Source organism: Sarcophilus harrisii, chromosome 1 (assembly GCF_902635505.1).
Source record: "Sarcophilus harrisii chromosome 1, mSarHar1.11, whole genome shotgun sequence".
NCBI classification, from domain to species: domain Eukaryota; kingdom Metazoa; phylum Chordata; class Mammalia; order Dasyuromorphia; family Dasyuridae; genus Sarcophilus; species Sarcophilus harrisii.
This window is the reverse complement of record NC_045426.1, coordinates 642,416,260-642,434,712: the sequence shown is the minus strand read 5'-3', so window position 1 is coordinate 642,434,712 and position 18,453 is coordinate 642,416,260. Positions and strand designations below refer to the sequence as shown.

Here is an 18,453-nt window from a genome sequence, read left to right as displayed (position 1 = left end):
TAGGTCCCAGAGAGGATGCAATTTGTCCAAGGTCAATCCCAAATTCCAAACCAAGCTCTCTTTCCACTATGTCAGGTTGCTTTTACTTAGTTACCTAATTTTGAATTGATCATTTTCTAGAACTGGATGCAATACAGGCCATCTCTTTCCTAATATATTTGCTTAAATAATTTGTGTCCTTTTTGGATAGACATTTATTAATAACATGGGAAAGAGTATGATGTAATAAAATTGCTTTGATAGAAGTGAAGCACAATGGTACTAATTCTGTATCTTAACATTTATTTAATAAAGAGCCACCTATCATTAGGGATCTTGTCTTTAGTCTACAGGCAGCACAAAATACATACAAGAATACTCCCAAAGCTCTTAAATCAGATTACTGAAATTCATTTGAATGCCCAGGAGGCAGAGTGTGTGGACCCTGGAAGAAAAGAGATAAGGAAACTGGGACAGAGGAAGCAAGACAAAACAATCTGATCAAGCTTCGTTTAATTAGTGCAATAGTACAGATATATGTCACACCAGGGTAGCAAGAACTTAATACAGGGTGGGGGTCCTAGGCAAAGGATTGGTTTCTCGCCCAAGGATGAGCTGATCAGGTGTCTTTGGTCACTTAGGAAGCTCCAGGATGTGATTAGGAAATGTATTATCTGCCTATTGAAGGTTAAGGTGGTCTTTGGTCATGTAGGAAACTCCATGATGTGAATAAGAGATTCCTATTCAAGGTTAGGGCAGTCTTTTGGAATGTGCCCTTAAGTGGCCTTAGATTAGTGCCAGCTACCCACACAAATCCTGCCTATAATTAATTACAACTTGTGTGATCTTGATCATAGGAAGTCATAGAACTTCCTGTTTCCTCAACTACTAGATGATGGGGATTGAACTAGATGGTTTCATAAAAACCTTTGCAGTACTACATCTCTTCTTATTCTAAAAATAAAGTTTGAAGATAAAAGCAGACTATTTTTTTGAACTGGTGCCAAAATAATGTAAAGGGTATTTTTTCTCGTGTTAAGTCTGATGCATGATTATTAAGTTTCTGCTTGAATACTCTCAAACAGAGGCAGTCCATTCTGCTTGTAAATATCTCCTTTTGTCATAAAAATTGTCATGTTAAAACAAAATCTGCTTCATATAATCCCTCAGTATTGGTCCTAACTCCACAGATTTTCTTGCTTCTTGTACTTCCTGATTTATATTGACTATGCTTGACTAAGCCAAGCCATGAGCATTTTAATAAGCACCTACTATGTGTCAGGCACTATGCTAAGGGCTAAATGTAACCCACCAGATAGCTGTAAGATATGAAATAAAGCTATACTCTTATTGTATGACAAACATCGTGATAATAGCAGCTAACCTCTAATTAACCCACATCAAAGATTCTTACAGAGTTTATGAAAATTATTTGCCTTTAAAAAACAAAATCATTTTCAGGTATCCCCCTAGACAAGAAAAAAAAAAATCAAACAGAGATATTTGCCTGGCTTTAATTTTGTTGCTGTTGACAGGGATAGTTCAGCAGATGGAAGTAGGATGGGGAAGTGTCAAGATTAGAGGGAAATTCTCCTACATATAAAGGCAGAGGTACAAAGTGGAGAAGGGGAAAGTCAGACAAATAGAGAAATGTTAAGTGCAATGTTTTACCACATCAGAAAAAAAAATATTTAACCAGAAATGTAAAAGAATGTATTTCATTATTGTCCAACTATTTAGCATTCTTGATGGTATCAACCAATGTGTCAAACTGAATAGAAGCAGTGCATTAATATTTGTTAATAAATTGTTTAATTTTAGTAGTAGGAATGGGAGATATTTTCTTAGGATGTCTTTAACTATCTTGGAGATAGTTTCCCCTTACATTTCAAAATAGGTTTCCCACAGAATTTAAAAATATATATCTACATATCTATATATCTATATACACACATATATATGCACACACACACATAAACACATGTATATATATGTATATACACACATATAATTTTAAAAACTATTTGGATGCAAGCCAAAATACAATATATTAATACAGTTTTCACATAAAACTATGCCACATCAGTGTTGACAGAATGTTGGAAATGTTAAATTCTTATTGAAATTAGTAAGAAAAGCCCAGTTGTTTCTTTGGTTGCAGGCTTGCCACTCTTGTGAATAATATTTAAAGTAGTAGAATGTGTCCAAAATATTCGCACTATTAACTTCATATGGTTTCCCTAGTTTGTATCCATTTCTATCATGCCCTTACATTTTTTTAAAAGTTCAATTGTGCTAAAGAAACTTTTTGAAAGCTATAAAGTGCATATTGCAATCTCTACCAAAAGGGTAGAAATACTCTTTGGAGGATAAAAACCCATGCAGACAGTTTTCAATTTATCTCTCTCATGACAGAAGACGTGAGAAAATAAGATATATTTTTCAAGAAGTAACAAGTGGGCAATTCCATTATTTTATCTGCACTAGTGTAATTGTTCCTGCCTCTAAAACTCACTAAGAGAATAGGAAATATGCTATATTAAATTGGAAAAGCTATTACCTTTACCAACTTTGCATTACAGGAGTCTTTTTGTGCATAGTAAGAGAACTCATTTAAATTCCCTAAAGACGTTTTATCTTTCATCTAGCCTGTCATCTGTCCTGGGAAGCTGGAAGTTTATCTAATTCCTAAAATTTTAGTGAGACACTGTCCTTATCTTTATACCCCATAAAAATACTGATATTTGAATAATAATTAACACATTGGAGTGGCCTTCAACAATAATAAAATTGGAATCCTACTTTAATTGTGTCTATTTCAATTGGATTGGAGGTTCAGAAACAAAAGAAAATTTCAAACCCCTCAGAATATATTCAAAATTGAAATTAATATATCTGAATTTTCCCTTCTAACATAAGTTTCTATCAAATTGCCAAAATAGGAAGTTAAAATAAATATGTGAAAATGTGTAATTATAGGAAAAACAATCATCTGAACAGAGCATGAAACTACAAAGTAGCTTATTTATTCAGTAGGAATGAAAACTAAAATGTTTTATATTTTAAATCTGGATAATATCCATCTTCTCCTAGTCAAGACATATGTAACGTGACCCATATGCGTGGATCCCTGCACTATGGAATCACTTCAGATGAACAAGTAGGACTTGGCCAAAGAAATAAATGAGAGCAGCTCCAAATGGATTGACTGTTGAAAACAAGAAATGCATGCTGCCTCAAATATGACTTTATTTTCCTGCAATGTTAAGTGAAAAAACTTTACTCAATATTTCTTGAACCTATAGCTGTGGTTGTCTTCATTAAAAAAAAAGAAAGAAAGAAAGACAATCACTTTTGTTTCTCCACCTCTGAAGCAAATATATTATGAAGAAAAAAAAATTTCTTTTATTGAACTCAATGATCTCTTCTACTGTTCCAGTCTTTTCGAGCTTATTAAGACCCCATTTTATTCTCTATCAAAGAGAAGATGTAAGAGAGATGGAAGGACAGAATAGAACACTACTGTGAAATTCATTATTGATGATTCAGAAAAGCACAACAGAAAAGCTTATATTATCCAGAGTTCACCTCAGTAGACTAAAATAACTCAGTCAAAAATGATTCCCAAAAAAGGGTCAGGGTAAGGAGGAGAGAATATTCAAATCCCAGTCCTCCAAAAATATTGAATTAGTCTCTAGTTCACATTGTCTCTACACTTTTTTAATTTACTTCAGGAAATAAATGTTCAAACTAATGTTCTTGACTAAAGGGAAGATGCTCAGATAAACACATAGGTTTACAGGTTAATAGGTCAACAGGGTAACAATATTCACCTGCATAGTTTAGGTAGGGTGGGGTAGGAAGAGCTTGTGAATCTTAAAATTGCCCAAATTTTTAAAAAGGACTTCATCCCTTATTTTAACACATTATTACATTACTAATTTTGGTTATTGGTCATCATTCAGGAAATCTGTCCCACAAGAATTAGCATGAGGTGACTGGTGGTTAAGCTGCTTTTCTCAATCAGTTGACTTTCAAAGCTGAGACCAAATTAAAAATGGGTGCTATTGACAAAGATCAGATCTCCTTGTTTCTCTTTAGCGGCTGGCCCACTATCACCATGACATTCTGCTTGGATGATAATTGCAGCTGTGTCATTTCGACTTAAGCCATCACTCCTATATGTTGCAGTTGGAGGACAACCATTGGGCTCTGCACAAACATTGATGTGAGTAAGGGATTGCATCTCTGGAGGGCAACAGAGATGATTCACACATGCTTTGGAGATGCACGGTGAGTTACAGAGGAGCATCAAGTCCTGATCCAAGGATTCCTCCTGGTCCACATATTCTGGCTGGATGGTTACATTATGGATCCCTGCACTGTGGAAAATTTCTCGCATTTTCAAATTGGCATCTTGGTAATCTTTGCTGCTTTGGCACTTGATGTGGAGAGTGGCAATGTTCTTCCTACTTCCAAGTTCCCAGATGTGCATTTCATGTATGCTGCTAACACCAGGTACATTGGACAGCTTGCCCACTAGAAGAGAGAAGAACAGATAGTATACAGATGAGTACCAGAATTAAGAGTGACTATTTTATAAAGATATCAAAGAAAAATTATTAACCAATAGTTCTGTCCAACAGAACTACAATATATGGAGCCCATTTAAATGTTCCTATCTCAAATAACTTGTCTTGATTTAAATCAGCCCTCACCAGGTAAGAAAACACTTACCTCAGGAAATAAATGTTTGAACTAAAATGACTAAATAGGAGATGCTCAGGTAAACACACAAACAAGTCAACAATATTCACCTGCACAGGATAGGTATAGGGGAGAGGGAATGGTTTGTGAATCTTCAAAATGCCAAAACATTTTTAAAAGGACTTCATCCTAAGAAAATTAATTGTGCTCTAAACAAATATCTCTCCTTATTTCCATAATATTTTAAAATTTTCAAAGCACTTTGTTTATAATAATCCAAGAAGTAAATCATACAAGTATTATTGTCCCATTATATAGAGAATGAAACTGAAACTCTGGATTAAACAGTCATTAGGCATTGCAATGGAAATTTCAATCCAAAGCCAGGCCTCAGTTGCCTCTAAGTCTACTATCCCTTTCACTAGAGCTTGCTGTATTGAAAAAAAAATTAACAAGTATTAAATGCCTACTATGTTCTAGCCATTTGTATTAGGTGTTATAGATACAGATATTACAAATAAAATTATTGCTACTCACAGAAAGCTTACATTCCAGTGGGGAGACAAGCACATATATGTGGAATAAAAACAAAATGGTTTGAAGGGGTGGGCATTAAAGAAAGGCTTCTTCATATAAGGCAATGTCTTGATTGTGTTCAAAGTGAATTCTCTTTTTCTCTGAACTCTCACAGAACATAACAATGCCAATGCCAATTTTTGCATGTCATGATAGCTTGCCTTATGCTGATATTTAGCCATTTATGTGCATTCTTTTGTTAACTAGCTTGTAAGTTCCCAAAAGCATCATTCATTCACTCAAAAAGCATTGATTAAATGCCTACTATGTGTCAGACACTCTGCTGGTTGATAAAAATGCAGCTGCAAAAAAATGAAATAGTCCTTGTCCTCAAAGTGGTTTACATTCTATTGAGGGGAAAATGTAAGTACACAGAAAATCCAATACTAAGTATATATAGTATAGATACAAAATAATTTCTAGGAGGATCTCAGCAACTAGGGAGTAAACACAGATTTCCTAAGGTAAGCCTTACAGGAAACCAGAGATTCACTGTGGTAGAGGTAGTATAGGAGTACATTACAGGCATGGGGGCCAGTCTATGCAAAGGTATTATGGATCACCATCACAACCTCAGGGCAAGGTTGGACCCATGCATAAGATTAATGACGTTGCAGTGAAATAAAATAAGACAGGAATTTTAGATCTCTGCAGTTTTAGCTTATAATAAAATCTTTTCCCTAAGGAACAAGAGTTAAGGGAGAAAACTAATCAATATCATCCCAAGAGGAGATACTAATGACTCTGGAAGATATTTTTACAAATAACTTATTAACAACATCACAGGTAGGTACTATTATTCTGCCTCTTTTATAGTTGACGAAATTGAGCTAAATAAAAATCCAATGACTTGACCAGTGTCACACAGCTAGAAGACCTAACATTCTATCCATTGTGCCATCTTGGGCTTAAGAAATGTTGGTTTGGAGACCTGATGAATACAACAAAAATAAATGTGCACAAGCCAAGAAAACGACATATACTGTTAGGCTACTCCTAACTGGGCAGTACCTTTCCTTACCCAGTCACCACTCCCAAAGAAGGTTGCAGCAAGCAGACTTTATTTGGTACAGCTCATGATGTCTCTACTTCTCCCTCATCCCTTATCTCTTATATCTTCCCCCCAATTGTCCTGTTTCCCCCAGGTCACATTTCTCGGCAATAGTCCTTCCAGTGGAGGGGACTTCATGCCCTGTTTTCAGCACGTACTCGATGCATGACTGTGACTTATTTCTCTGGCTGGAACACCTACTGCACACCTGTCAGCAGAATACATGCCCGGGTGCCTCAAACCAATGCTAGTTTGTACTATTAGCCAAAGCATTGTGTTATAGGGGTCATGGAAAACGGGTGGAGTGGAAGGTTTCAGGGCCCAACAATATACAATGTAAAGGAAAAGAATAACCACAAAACAATGGTGAATGTTGAAAAATCACAAACAATTCTGGTTCCAAAGAAGATATGAGAAGACATTCCCATTCCCACCCACTTGCAGAGGTACAACATCCATGACTAGGGTACACTGCAGAGATTTTCAGATTTTTAAAAATGTATTAATTAATTTAGCTTATTTTTCCCTTTCTTTTTTCTTTAATTATATATATATATATAAAATGACTTTCTGGGAGAAGGAAGGGGAAGGATACTGGGGAAATTTTTGGTTATAGAAAAAAAAAAAGGCACACAACCCTGATGGCCTCAGTTCCTTATCTGTAAAATGAGTTGCCACAAAACACTCCTAATGGATTCATGAAGAGTTGCACACAACATAAACAAATGAACAGTAGCAGTAGAATGTGGAGAGGGAAAAAGTGGAATTGGGACCGTCTGAGGTCTGTTAAAAAAAAATCAGATATCCTGAGTGTATATTCATTTTGTGAACTATATCACAAAACACTGACTGTGTCTTATCAATATTTTCAATACCAAAATTAGAATGAAGAGATATTTTGTGAATTAAAATGTTTGCCAAACTGAAAAGGACACAATTTAAAATTTTACTAAATTAAAAACCTGTACTGTATGGAATATATTCCATTTTCTTAGGGCAGTTACAGTTTGAAATATGGCATAATTATTTTCCCCTAGCAATGTTTGGATTATTCCCATTAAATTATTTTATTAACAATATACATATATATATTAATATACAATGCAATATACAAACATATATACTATATATATAGACATATACACAACCCACACACATAGACACATTCACATCTTGAACTCAGATTTATACCAAAGTCAAAACTAATACTTATAGGTTGTTTTTAACCTGAGGCTAAGCAAAAAAAAAAAAAAAAAAAAACAGATCAATCCAAAAAGAGGTCAAGAATGATCTGAATTTTAAACCAACTGTTTTCATGTGCTATAATAAACTGAGAACCTTTGCCATACTTAAAAATTCAACTAGCAACTCTGCAATATCTGAAGCAAAAATGCTTTTCAGATCACTGAGAGCAGCAAGACAACAAGGATTCTTGACAAAAGGGTATGGCAAATTAAAAGAAATCACTTGGTCTATCTCATATGGGTGAAAAGTACAAGTGTTGACTCTTGAGTTCCATATTTTCAAAATTCATAAAAATACAGGACAGAAAATGTAAAGTCTTACATAAGGGTCACATAACTAGAATGAAAATCCATGATTGAATTTCTACAACCCCAGAGAACTGAGGAATTCAGAATATATAAATAAAAATTTTCCCCAGAAATACCACACATATAATTTATGTCATTAACATTAAGAAAAAGTATGGCATAATGGATAGAGAGCTGGCCTTGAAGCCAGGAAGACCTGGGTCATTTAACATTAATATGGTCTAGATGCACAGTAATGGGAATGTCCTCATCTGAGATTTCAATAAAATTGTAATTTCAATTCATATGTCTATCTGTATCATTAAAATTACATTGATAAAGGCACCACAAACTAAAAGTAAATTCAGCTTACCCAGTTCTTCCAAATTGATACCTTTAGGAACCATTTGTAGTAAGATGGATACTGTCTCCTTGATGAGTGGAAAAGCAGATGACAAAATGATGATGACCATGATAATAGTAAGGCTTGGATCAATGTAGCACTGCCAGTTACATGGTTTATCTCCCTCCAGAGGAACCATATAGGATATGATAGCAGTAATTACTACAATCACAGATCCCAGTGCATCTCCCATTACATGCAACAGAACAGCTATCAGAAAAAACAAAAACAAAACATGTGAAAATCACAATCGCCATCTCAAGCCTATCAAGATTTTTGCACACATTACCTTATGAGAAAAGTATGATGGCTCAGAAAGACATACAAATAAAGTCATTCTTTAGAGAATCAAGTAAATAAGCATTTATTATATACTAAAATACTAAGAAAAGCAAAAATGACACTGCCTTCACAGAGCATACAATCTAATCAGGGAGAGAAATTCAAATAACCATCTACAAATAAGCTATATAAAAATCAAACAAAAATAATCAACAACAATTGAACTTTTGAACTATGAACAATTGAAGGCAGTAGTATTAAGGGAGAAATAAGAAAGACTTATTATAGCATTTCAGCTGGAACACGAAGTAAGCCAGAGAAGCTAGAAGGCAGGAATGAAGGGGAAAACTCCATGCATGGAGGTCAACTAATGAAAATGTCTGGAGTTTTAGACTTGGGAAGTAAAATGCCATCTGCATCCAGAGGAAGAATCATGAAGATGGAATACTATTCATATGAAGCATACTATTTCCAACCTTTTGGTTTGTTTGATTTTTCTTGTGTTTTTTTTTTTTTTTCCCTTTTATTCTGACTATTTTTAAGAATATGACTAATATGGAAATATATTTAAAATGATTGTACATGCTGACCTATATCAGATTGCTTGCTATCTTGAGGAAGGAAGGCGAAAAAAATTGGAATTCAAAATCTTACAAAAAAGAAACTTATTTTTGCATGTAATTAAAAATAAAATACTATTGGGGGAGGGGAAAGGTATCATCAAAAAAAAAAAAAAGAAGAAAGAAAGAAAAAAGTAAATAAATAAAAAGCAACAGCAAAGAAGCAGGTGTTAAAGGAAATAAATAAACCACCTTGACTATGATCCATTATAAGTAACCAAAGTGGACAAGTGAGTGTATAGATGTCTATTTTAGATTGGTCTTAAACTATTTTAGAAGGATAGTGAGGTCATACTAACTATATGAGTTTGGGCAAGTTATTTAGCTGTGTATCTCAGTTTCCTCATCTGCTAGATGAGCTGGAGAAGAAAATGACAAACTACTCTAGTATCTTTGCCAAGAAAACACCAAATGGAATTCAAGAGAATTGGACACAACTGAAAATGACTGCATAACAGTTACAAAAGGTGATGCAAAAAGGGAAGTTTTTTTCGTTACCTTTCTTTCTAAATAAACTATACTTTTCCATGTAAAGACTTGCCTACAACTTATTCAATTTTTATATTCTAAAACATTAGATTAAAATATCTTCAAAAATAAGTATTCTATCATAGCTTTGTGTTTAACAAAAGACAAACAATTTGTTCTTCAATAAATGAAGAGGTACTAGAGGTATTAAGTTAACAGAAATGTCCTTAAATGCCCATTAAGGAAGGAAATACTAGACATAGACATGTATCCTAGGTCTTAGGAAAATAGACTTCAGAAAGTATAAACAAAATATGTTTAGACTGATAGTGTAGAAAAAAATGTTCTGCTTTGTCTTTTTCCCTCCTTTCCCTCTTCTATCTCTTATCTCCCATCGCCCCCCCCCCCCTCCACCTCCCTCTATCTTTCTCTCTCTCAACTCAAGAATTATCTAGAATATTTCACAATATCTAAAAGAAACCTAATCTTTAGATCTAATCTTTAATGCTCAAGGCCAAAGCAATTCCATAAATTTCATGTATAATATACAGTCAGGCAAAAGGGAGGAGAAAAGTGAATTTCTGTTTATTTGTTTTTCAAAATAGAGAGGTGTGTATGAATGGAAGGTGATGGTGGGGGTAAAATGTTGCCTGAGGTCACTATATTATCAGCTGTACTTAACTATTTAATTTTGTTACAAGAGAACTATATTAATGCAGGAGTAATCTGTAAAGGATTGTAATATAAAAAAAGGCAGATTCATAAAACTTTTCTCAAAAAGAAAAAATGCACACTTTGTGTGGGTTCACTATCTCCTTGTATTCATTTGATAACTTTAAACTACCTTAGCCATTTTTATTTTTTTCCCTAATTGTTTCCTAAGTGTTGTCATTGTTATTTTAATTAGATTGCAGACTCCTTAAGGGTAAGGGCAATATCTTATAATTGTTTTATTTTTTAAATCATTATGCCCATCACAATGTTAAACATGGAGAAGATGTCCAATAAATATTTTTGCCTGATTTCCGTCAAAATCCTTCTGATATGGACCGCTCTTGTCAATATGTCATGAATGTAGATATCAGATATGAAATCCAAAAATTGATGTTTAAACCCAAATTCTGACAATTACTACTTGTGTGGCCATTGGTAAGTTATCTAATCTTTCTGGGCCTCAAATTTTTTTATCAGTAAAATGAGAAGGTTGAACCATATGATTTTAAAAGCCCTTTGTATCTCTGTGATAAAAGTCCTATATTCAGGTTTTGTGTAAAACTTTGGAGATATCCTTCCATTTCCCCTAAGAATGATTCAGAGCTCAAGGGGCTCTTGGAATCAGAATTTCATAGATGGAAGGCACCTCAGGTCATGAAGTCCAACATACCTGACAGTAAATTAGTTATCTCAAACCCTTATTTTTACAAATAAGGAAACCGACGATGACGGAGAGAATGATTTTCAAAGAATCACAGAATTTTAGATTTATTAGGGACTTTCATAGCCACCTAATCCAATCCATACCTGAAAAGATACCCCAACAAGTAGTCATCTAGTCTCTTTTTAAAGACTTCCTATGGGGGGAAATCTACTACTTGCTAAAGCCACTTATAAATATCTATTATTGACATAAAACCTACATTTTATTCTCTTCAACTTCCTTTACCCATTGCTTTTTTCCCAACCATTTAATTTGGGAACCGTTTACTCTAAGGTTATAAATTGAGAGCGAGATGAACAAGAGAACAGAACTCCTGACCCTCTCCTGTTCTCAAGAATTTACAATATCCCTCTTAAAATATTCCAAGATACCTCACTGACATCTTTTTCTCTGGGTATTCAAACATCCTGTCTCTGGGCTTTTAGGATTTATGGTCTCCCCCCAACCTGACAGAAACTTTGGCGCCCTTCATGGTTCTTTATCTTTAGAGAATATTTAAGAGGTTGGCTTTCTCCCATTCATTGCTGGAGGCTGGCTGCTAGATGCAGCATGCTGGATTCTTTGAGATGACAGTTTCCCCAGTCCTGGGACCAACATAGATTCCTTGGTCCCAGTATATATCTTTATCTGACTGGATAATTTGAGACGAGAGTCCTGTCCAGTCAATTATACTCTCCAATTAATAAACTATTGAAAACTCTCTAATCTCTCTCCTGCCTCAGTTTTTCCGGCATTACAATTTGGAGGTCCCATGGAGATAAAGGGAAACTGAGTCATGGATTGGAGATTAGAGACCTCTCCGTCTCCACCTGGGCCTGAGAAGGCTCAGGATCTGGGTTTATTCCTTAGGAAAAGATCAGTACTCTGGATACCTCCAGAGCCTCCCGGGAAAAGGAAGAGGTTCTTCAGCCTCAGTATGGCCTAGGGTGAACAATGGAATTGATTTGGCATTTGGGAGAGTAAGTCTGTCTGGGTACCTTTGGGTACCATCTAGTTCTGTCTGGGCTGTTGCTAGCAACCTGGTGTCAGAATAAATGCTGATGGGTTTACAAATTTTGAGACGGATATTCTTCCAGGATGCTGGAAAATACCCTCTGGGTTTGTGTTAACTGTGTGTTCTATGTTCTGTGTGATTTGTCTGTCTGTTTTGTTAGTTGAAAAATTTTTAAGAACAAAGTTGCAACTGTGCTTAGTAAATTGGAGCTCAACGTGTGTTTGTGTGTGTGTTTGCTTTGCATTTTGTGTGTCTATGTTAAAAATTAGCAAGCTTGTAAGAAATGAGAATTTAGCCTGTGTTACAGGTTTAGAAAACATCAAGAAGCTTGAAAAAAAAAATCTCTCTCTCTCTTTGTCTCTGGCTGACTTCAGCAGCCTGTGAGAAAAAGAAAAGGGAGAGAAGGGAAGAAAAAAAAAAAGGCAGTGTTTAAAGATAGTAGGAATTCTCCCCCTGGTGGCATAAGACTAGATAGTCTTATTAACTCAGCCAGGTGAAACTCTGCTTCAAAAACACTAACTCCACTTGAATGTCTTCTTAGTCATTTTTCTGAGACATTTAAATATCATGATTATGGAATATCGTGGAGAAAGAATAAATTAAAACTGTTTTGCCAGAAGGAGTGGCCTTCCTTTGGGGTAGGATGGCCTCCAGAAGGCACATATGATAAGGAAGTAGCACTGGTGGTGCACCGGGTAGTTATTGATGAACCTGGCTGTCCAGATCAATATCCTGACATTGATGTTTGGCTTCAAGTTGTCTCTTACCCCCCTTCCTGGCTGAGGGCTGCGACCATGACACATTCCTGGAGGTGAAGGTGGAGGTGGGGACTTGTGGGGCTGGGCTATGGATCTCTGGGGGCCTGGTTGAAGGGAGCAGTGGGGGCCTCCTGGTGTAGATCTTGGTCTCAGGAAGAGGAGAAAGAAGAGAATTGGACTGCAGCTGGTCACCAGAAGTCCTGGGCCAAGGCAGGGCTGGGCTGGAGGACTCTTGGGGAATCTCCCAAGCAGGTATTTCCTGCCAGGCACTGTGATTGGCTGCAGCTCAGATGGCCCCAGGTTAACCATTCCAGCAGCTGATCCTCCCTAGATGATAGAGCCAGCAGAAGTACCCAGCCCTCATCTCCTCATTCCCTCTCCCAGCCCTCCGACTTTCACTCCCCCACCCGTGTGGGGGTCCTAAACTTGCAGTCTCTTTGTCCCTACCCTTTCCCCTCTGGATTATTTCCCAAGCCCGTGACCTCCCTCAAAGAGTCTCCCCCTCACTTCCTTCACCTCCGGCTCCTTATCTTGGTAGGCAGCCCTTTGTCCTGTGAGATCTGTTCCTCCCTACGTCTATCTAGAACCATGAAAACCTGAATTCCCCCACCCAGCTGGTGACAGCTCAGGGTCCTCCCTGGACTCCCCAGGAGTTCATCCAACTCTGATCAGGCCATGATACTGATGCAGGTAGGCAGAGAGAGCCCATGATGTGCCAGCACCAGTCTCCCTGGATGTCGGGCCTGGGAGATGATGTTCATGGGGGTCTGTGCCTCCTATTACAGACATTACACAAAGATACACACAAATTTACATAAACATATTTGGATAGGCAAGCTCAGATTTACATAAACACAAAAAGTCTGTTTTTAAAAGTCAGGTTCTTGTCTGTGCCCTGGCGGCCTGCAAGCTGGCCCCAGACCCGACCAGGGTGGGAAAAAAGACAACAATCTCTCTGAATTTCATCCTATCCTCTGGGCCATGTGCTTTGGGGGAGAAGGGGGTTCCCAGCGTTCATACCATCCCTGTACCTGTTTCTGTTATGGGCTCCTCAAACTCCTTCCTCTCCTCTCTTCTTTCTCCCTTTCCCTCCCCCTCCCTCCAGACTCACATCTGAGAAACTCTCTTGGCAGCAGAACTAGGTCTGGGGGAAGAAACAGGAAGAGAAGAAGGATCAGCAGGGAGAGGGGCTGGGGGAGAGAAGGCTGCTTTGCTGTCCTGGAGCCAGAGCCCACAATTCCTAAGGGGGTCCCAGCATTGGCCAGTGATCTGTAGATACTTCCCCTCTATACCCTCCTCTCCCCATTTTCCCCCCTCCCCAAAACCCTTTCCAGGCCACCACAAGTAGAAACAATCTAAGAGAGGCAACTGAAATTCCTGAATTTTGCCATTTCATCTCCATTCTTTCACAATTCTAAATACCAGAGCTGGGGGTGGGGGAGCTGGTGGAGGGGTGGTGACGGAGCTTATTGTTAGGAATTGATTGCAACTGGGGGAGGGTCAGAAATGGGACCTCCGAGAGCACATAGTTCAATAAATAACCTGAAAAGAATCCTCTCTAATACACACTCAAGTGACCCTTCTGTCTAGTCTTCTATTGAAAACCTCCCCTTAGGAGGAAACCCATTATCTCCTTTCCGATTTTAGCCCCTGAGCCTCTTCTCAACATTAACCTCTTCTGTTCTCTGGGAGCAAACCCTAGAGTCTTAATCTTTCTCCCAACCTTTTTGAAGTTATCTTACATGTCTGGTTACATTCCTCATTCTCCAGTATACTTGAGGAGAGGAGGTAGCCTAGGGGTCTTGGGCTGGTTAATAAGGGATTCACAAGTCTCCCTGTAAGCTGTTGTCCCAAGGGCCCTAGATTGGTCAGTTAGGGAGAGATCACCAGAATCCTCAGCAGCGAGTTGCTCAGACATCCTGAGAGTTTAAGCAAGCTCCACAGAGAAGGATTTAAGGATCCTAAATTAATCAAGGGGAGAATTCAGGGATGCTGGTTAGAAGTTTGGGGGTTTGAAGTGTGTTGCTGTCACCCAGGGAAGGCAGAAACTGCTGCTGCTGCTCCTCAGAGCCAGAGACGGGATCTAGGGCATGACCAGCCATGAGAAGAAACTCATCACAGAATGACAGTTACTGTCCACACGCTCCAGTTTCCTGGTTGGGAACCTACGTCCCACAGATGAGGTCCCGGTACCATCACACTTTTTGTGGGTATCTTGGGAAATCAAGGATATGAGGGGAAAGGTGTCCTGGGGGTTGGGGACCGAGGGGCTGGGCAGGGGACTAAGAGAAACCAATGTTTCTAGCTCTTGAGACTAAGATCATGGACATGAGGATAGTGGCAGATCTCAGGGGAGGAGGGAACAGAAGACAGCCTTTATCTTACCAGAGTAATGACAATGCCTTCCCTAGAGTGTTCAAGACTGCAGTGATATCAGTTTTCTGTGGTTGCCTTGAAGCTGGGCTTACTGAGGATGAAGATCCAAGGAAAACACGTCCAAAGGAGAGGAAGGGTGGGCTGGGAAGCTGAGGGTCAACACTAGGGTGCTTCTTGTCAAGTCCTCTCACCATATCGGCCTCTCCCTGCCACACGCCTTTGTGGCCTTTACCCACCTGGTTTTATCAGGCACTTTTTAGCCAGCTCAGGTCTGGGCACCAGACCAGCCAGAAGAAGGGGCAAGACATCTGGTGGGTTAGTCTTAGCTTAGGAGTGTCTGGCTCTAAGAATTCAGAGAGGCCTGTCAACTAGACACCCAAAACTTCCAGCTGGAGGGACACGCCCTGTTGCAATGGCATTGGCCACACTTTATTCACCCCATTCCTTCCCCAAACATACCCTGAGAGGGTCCTGAGATATTGTCTTGTTCTAAGTCAAGTGTAACAGCCTACAGGAAGCTGCTCCTGGCCAGTCTGAACAGCCTTCTTCCACTCCAGTCTAGCCATTGTTATAGTGTCATGATGGAATAATGACACCCAATAATTGCATCCAGAGGATTTATTTAGCAATGTAGTCCAAACCTCTGGGTCTGCATAAGGACAAGGACCATTGATTTCTACAGCCATTACATGTGGGCAACAGGATAAATAAATCTAGGCAAACTAACCTAGATTGTCTCACTATTCTTGTAGGGAATGGGAAGAGTGACACAGATAACCCAAGACCTTTAGAGAAAAGTATCTCCCTTATGTTCAAAGTCACAGGCAAAGGAGACATTCTTAGGTTATCATACATTTAATCATCCTGATGAGGATGATCCTTTTCTTTTTGACCCACAGCCAGGTGAAGTTTAATTCTAGAAAGGCTATTCACCTCCTAATCCTTCATACTCCGACAGCTTTGGGCCCCAAAGTTGTGGTCATTAAGAGCAAATGTAACTTGAGGGGGCTAGAAGTGACCCTTCATTATAACCCTGAGCCTTTTCCATCTTTCTTTGATGCCTACATTTACAGGAAAATTGTTGGGGAAAACTGCAAGTATTATATTCAAAAGCTGTTTGGATGTTTGGAAACAGATAACTCGGAGTAATAAACAACCTGCTCAAATTCCTTAAGAGATGCAAACCAAGATAACTTTAGCCTTAAGCTTACCTGCACAAGAAAGATAACACAAGAAAAATTCAAGATTCAACATTGATGGGTCTAGAGAGAAAGAAAGAGTTCCATTAGAGTGTCAGTGGGAGTGGATTCCCACTCTTTAGAGGGTAAAGTGGTAATATAAAATATTAAATACAAAACAGATATATTTTGATTTAGTTATTCTATTGCTAGGACTTTGTCCTTAATATATCACCCAAAAAAAAAAAAGTATTCGCACACACAAAAAAATTAATTGTACTTTATTTGTAAATAAACACTGGAAAACTGGAAACAACCTCTGTGTTCAGTGACTGAATTCTATATACTGTGGCACCTAAAACATATAAATATGAAGGATAAAAGGAAACACGAAAAGACCTGAATAAAACGATTCAAAATAAGATCAATGGGAGCTATAACAATAAGAAACCAAAGCCAAATGATAGACCAGAGGGGGACAAATTTGTCAATTTGGTTTTACTTTGTTAAAATATCCAATATACTATGCTAAGGGTTTTATGTAAAATTCTGTTTCTTATTTTGCATGTTTCCTTAGTCCTGTTGATGGTGGTTTATAGTAACTGGGTAAAAAGTACCAATAACTGGGTAAAAAGTATCATTGAATATATAGGTGAAGAAAAGAGAAAGAAGTAACTTACAAACTATCAAGGTTAACTTATACATCAGTACAGGCCTGACCAAATCATTTCCTTGCTCAAAAAGCCTAGGAAGCTTCCTGTTGTCTCTGGGGTAAAATACAAATTCCTCTGTTTGGCATTTAAAGCCTTTTACAAACTGACTCCAATCTATTTAGAATGGTTATACATAGCTCCCCCTCCTACTTTCAGGACTGTGTCTCACAAAGGACATTCTATCTCTTGAATCCATACCTTTATGACCCAAGGCTTCCAATGATGTCCCTGACCTCAGTCTCTGGGAATACCTAATCTCCTTCCCCACCCTCCAAATTTACTAAGTATGTGTGTGTGTGTGTGTGTGTTTACACACATATATATATTGAATACACACATCACAGATCTCTTGGTAAAAAGATTTTTACTTAATACAAATTAGCCCATGGACTCTTGAAAGGTAGGGAGGCAAGTAGGAAGGGGCCCAACCCTTAATTCAAGGATGTCTTGGGGGGGGAGGGGGAAGAATAAAAAAAGCAAGAGTAGGTGGAGGCAAGACCAGCCAAGTAAGGGCCAAAAGTGGACCGACTTGAGGAGGACAGGTGATATGCAGGACCCTGGGCCAGACACAACACATACTAAAGTGTGGATAGACAGAAGCCAGTGAGTTCTTCCTTGTCCTTTCTTCTACTTTCACTTGCAGGTTGTTTTTTTTTGGGGGGGTGGGAGGGTGGGAGTTGGCATATGGCTTCTGAACAGTGAACCCAGAGGCACAAACGAGGACAGCATATCATTACGCAGCAACATTAACATAGGTATTTTGTTGCAATGTGGATTTCAGAATTCTTTATGTAGAGTTGAGTTTGTATAATGTGAATTGCCTTAAAGCAAGGTCTGTATATTTTATATTTACTTGTCTGTATTGTTTATTTTCGAATTAAAAATTAGGTTGAAAGTAAAGACTGTTGTTTCTTAGTATCCCCTACATTTAGCCAAATGCCTGGCACTTTTTAGGAACTTAATGCTTGTCAAACTAAATTAAAATTATTCAAAACACACACACACACACACACACACACACACACACATACACACACACACAGCTGTTAAATCTATGTTTCCATGGCTTTCTCCTAGATTCAAAGGATAGAGTACTTCCTGGTGGCAAAACCTCACTGAGCCAAGTCCAGGAAAAATTATTTCCTTCTTTCTAGTCTCTTTTAGCATTAATAATATAATAAACAAAATATCTTACCAAGGAATTCCACTGACTCACAGATAAATGCGGGAAAGATTTTACAGTCTTGCAAGAATGTGGGTTACTAGACACACCTTTGAACCTCCAAAGGCAGCATTTTATTTCTTATTTTGAAGGGCAAGTTCCTTCCCTGATTTCCCATTAATTGGATGTTTCAAAAGTCACAGGATATGAATCTCC

The 18,453-nt window shown here is 38.0% G+C and overlaps 1 protein-coding gene across 3 annotated transcripts; it reads right to left on the bottom strand.

Moving 5' to 3' along the window:
- Positions 1-1,969: 1,969 nt before the first annotated feature.
- LOC116420724 (zinc transporter 10-like) lies at positions 1,970-17,329 on the bottom strand. Of its 3 annotated transcripts, none has more exons than XM_031947368.1 (4): positions 17,043-17,329; positions 16,396-16,446; positions 8,219-8,458; positions 1,970-4,518 (listed from the first exon to the last, which is right to left on the bottom strand). In XM_031947368.1, the coding sequence occupies exons 1-4, from the start codon at positions 17,065-17,067 to the stop codon at positions 4,031-4,033; spliced, it is 804 nt and encodes a 267-aa protein (XP_031803228.1). In that variant the 5' UTR covers positions 17,068-17,329; the 3' UTR covers positions 1,970-4,030. The 3 variants fall into 3 exon arrangements, 1 of the variants encoding a protein (XP_031803228.1); XR_004231136.1 differs by lacking the exons at positions 1,970-4,518; positions 8,219-8,458 and adding exons at positions 12,835-13,135; positions 13,840-13,952 and having other exon boundaries at positions 15,194-16,446; positions 17,043-17,080; XR_004231137.1 differs by lacking the exons at positions 1,970-4,518; positions 8,219-8,458; positions 16,396-16,446; positions 17,043-17,329 and adding exons at positions 12,829-13,584; positions 13,840-13,952; positions 15,194-16,259.
- Between the last annotated feature and the right edge of the window lie 1,124 nt (positions 17,330-18,453).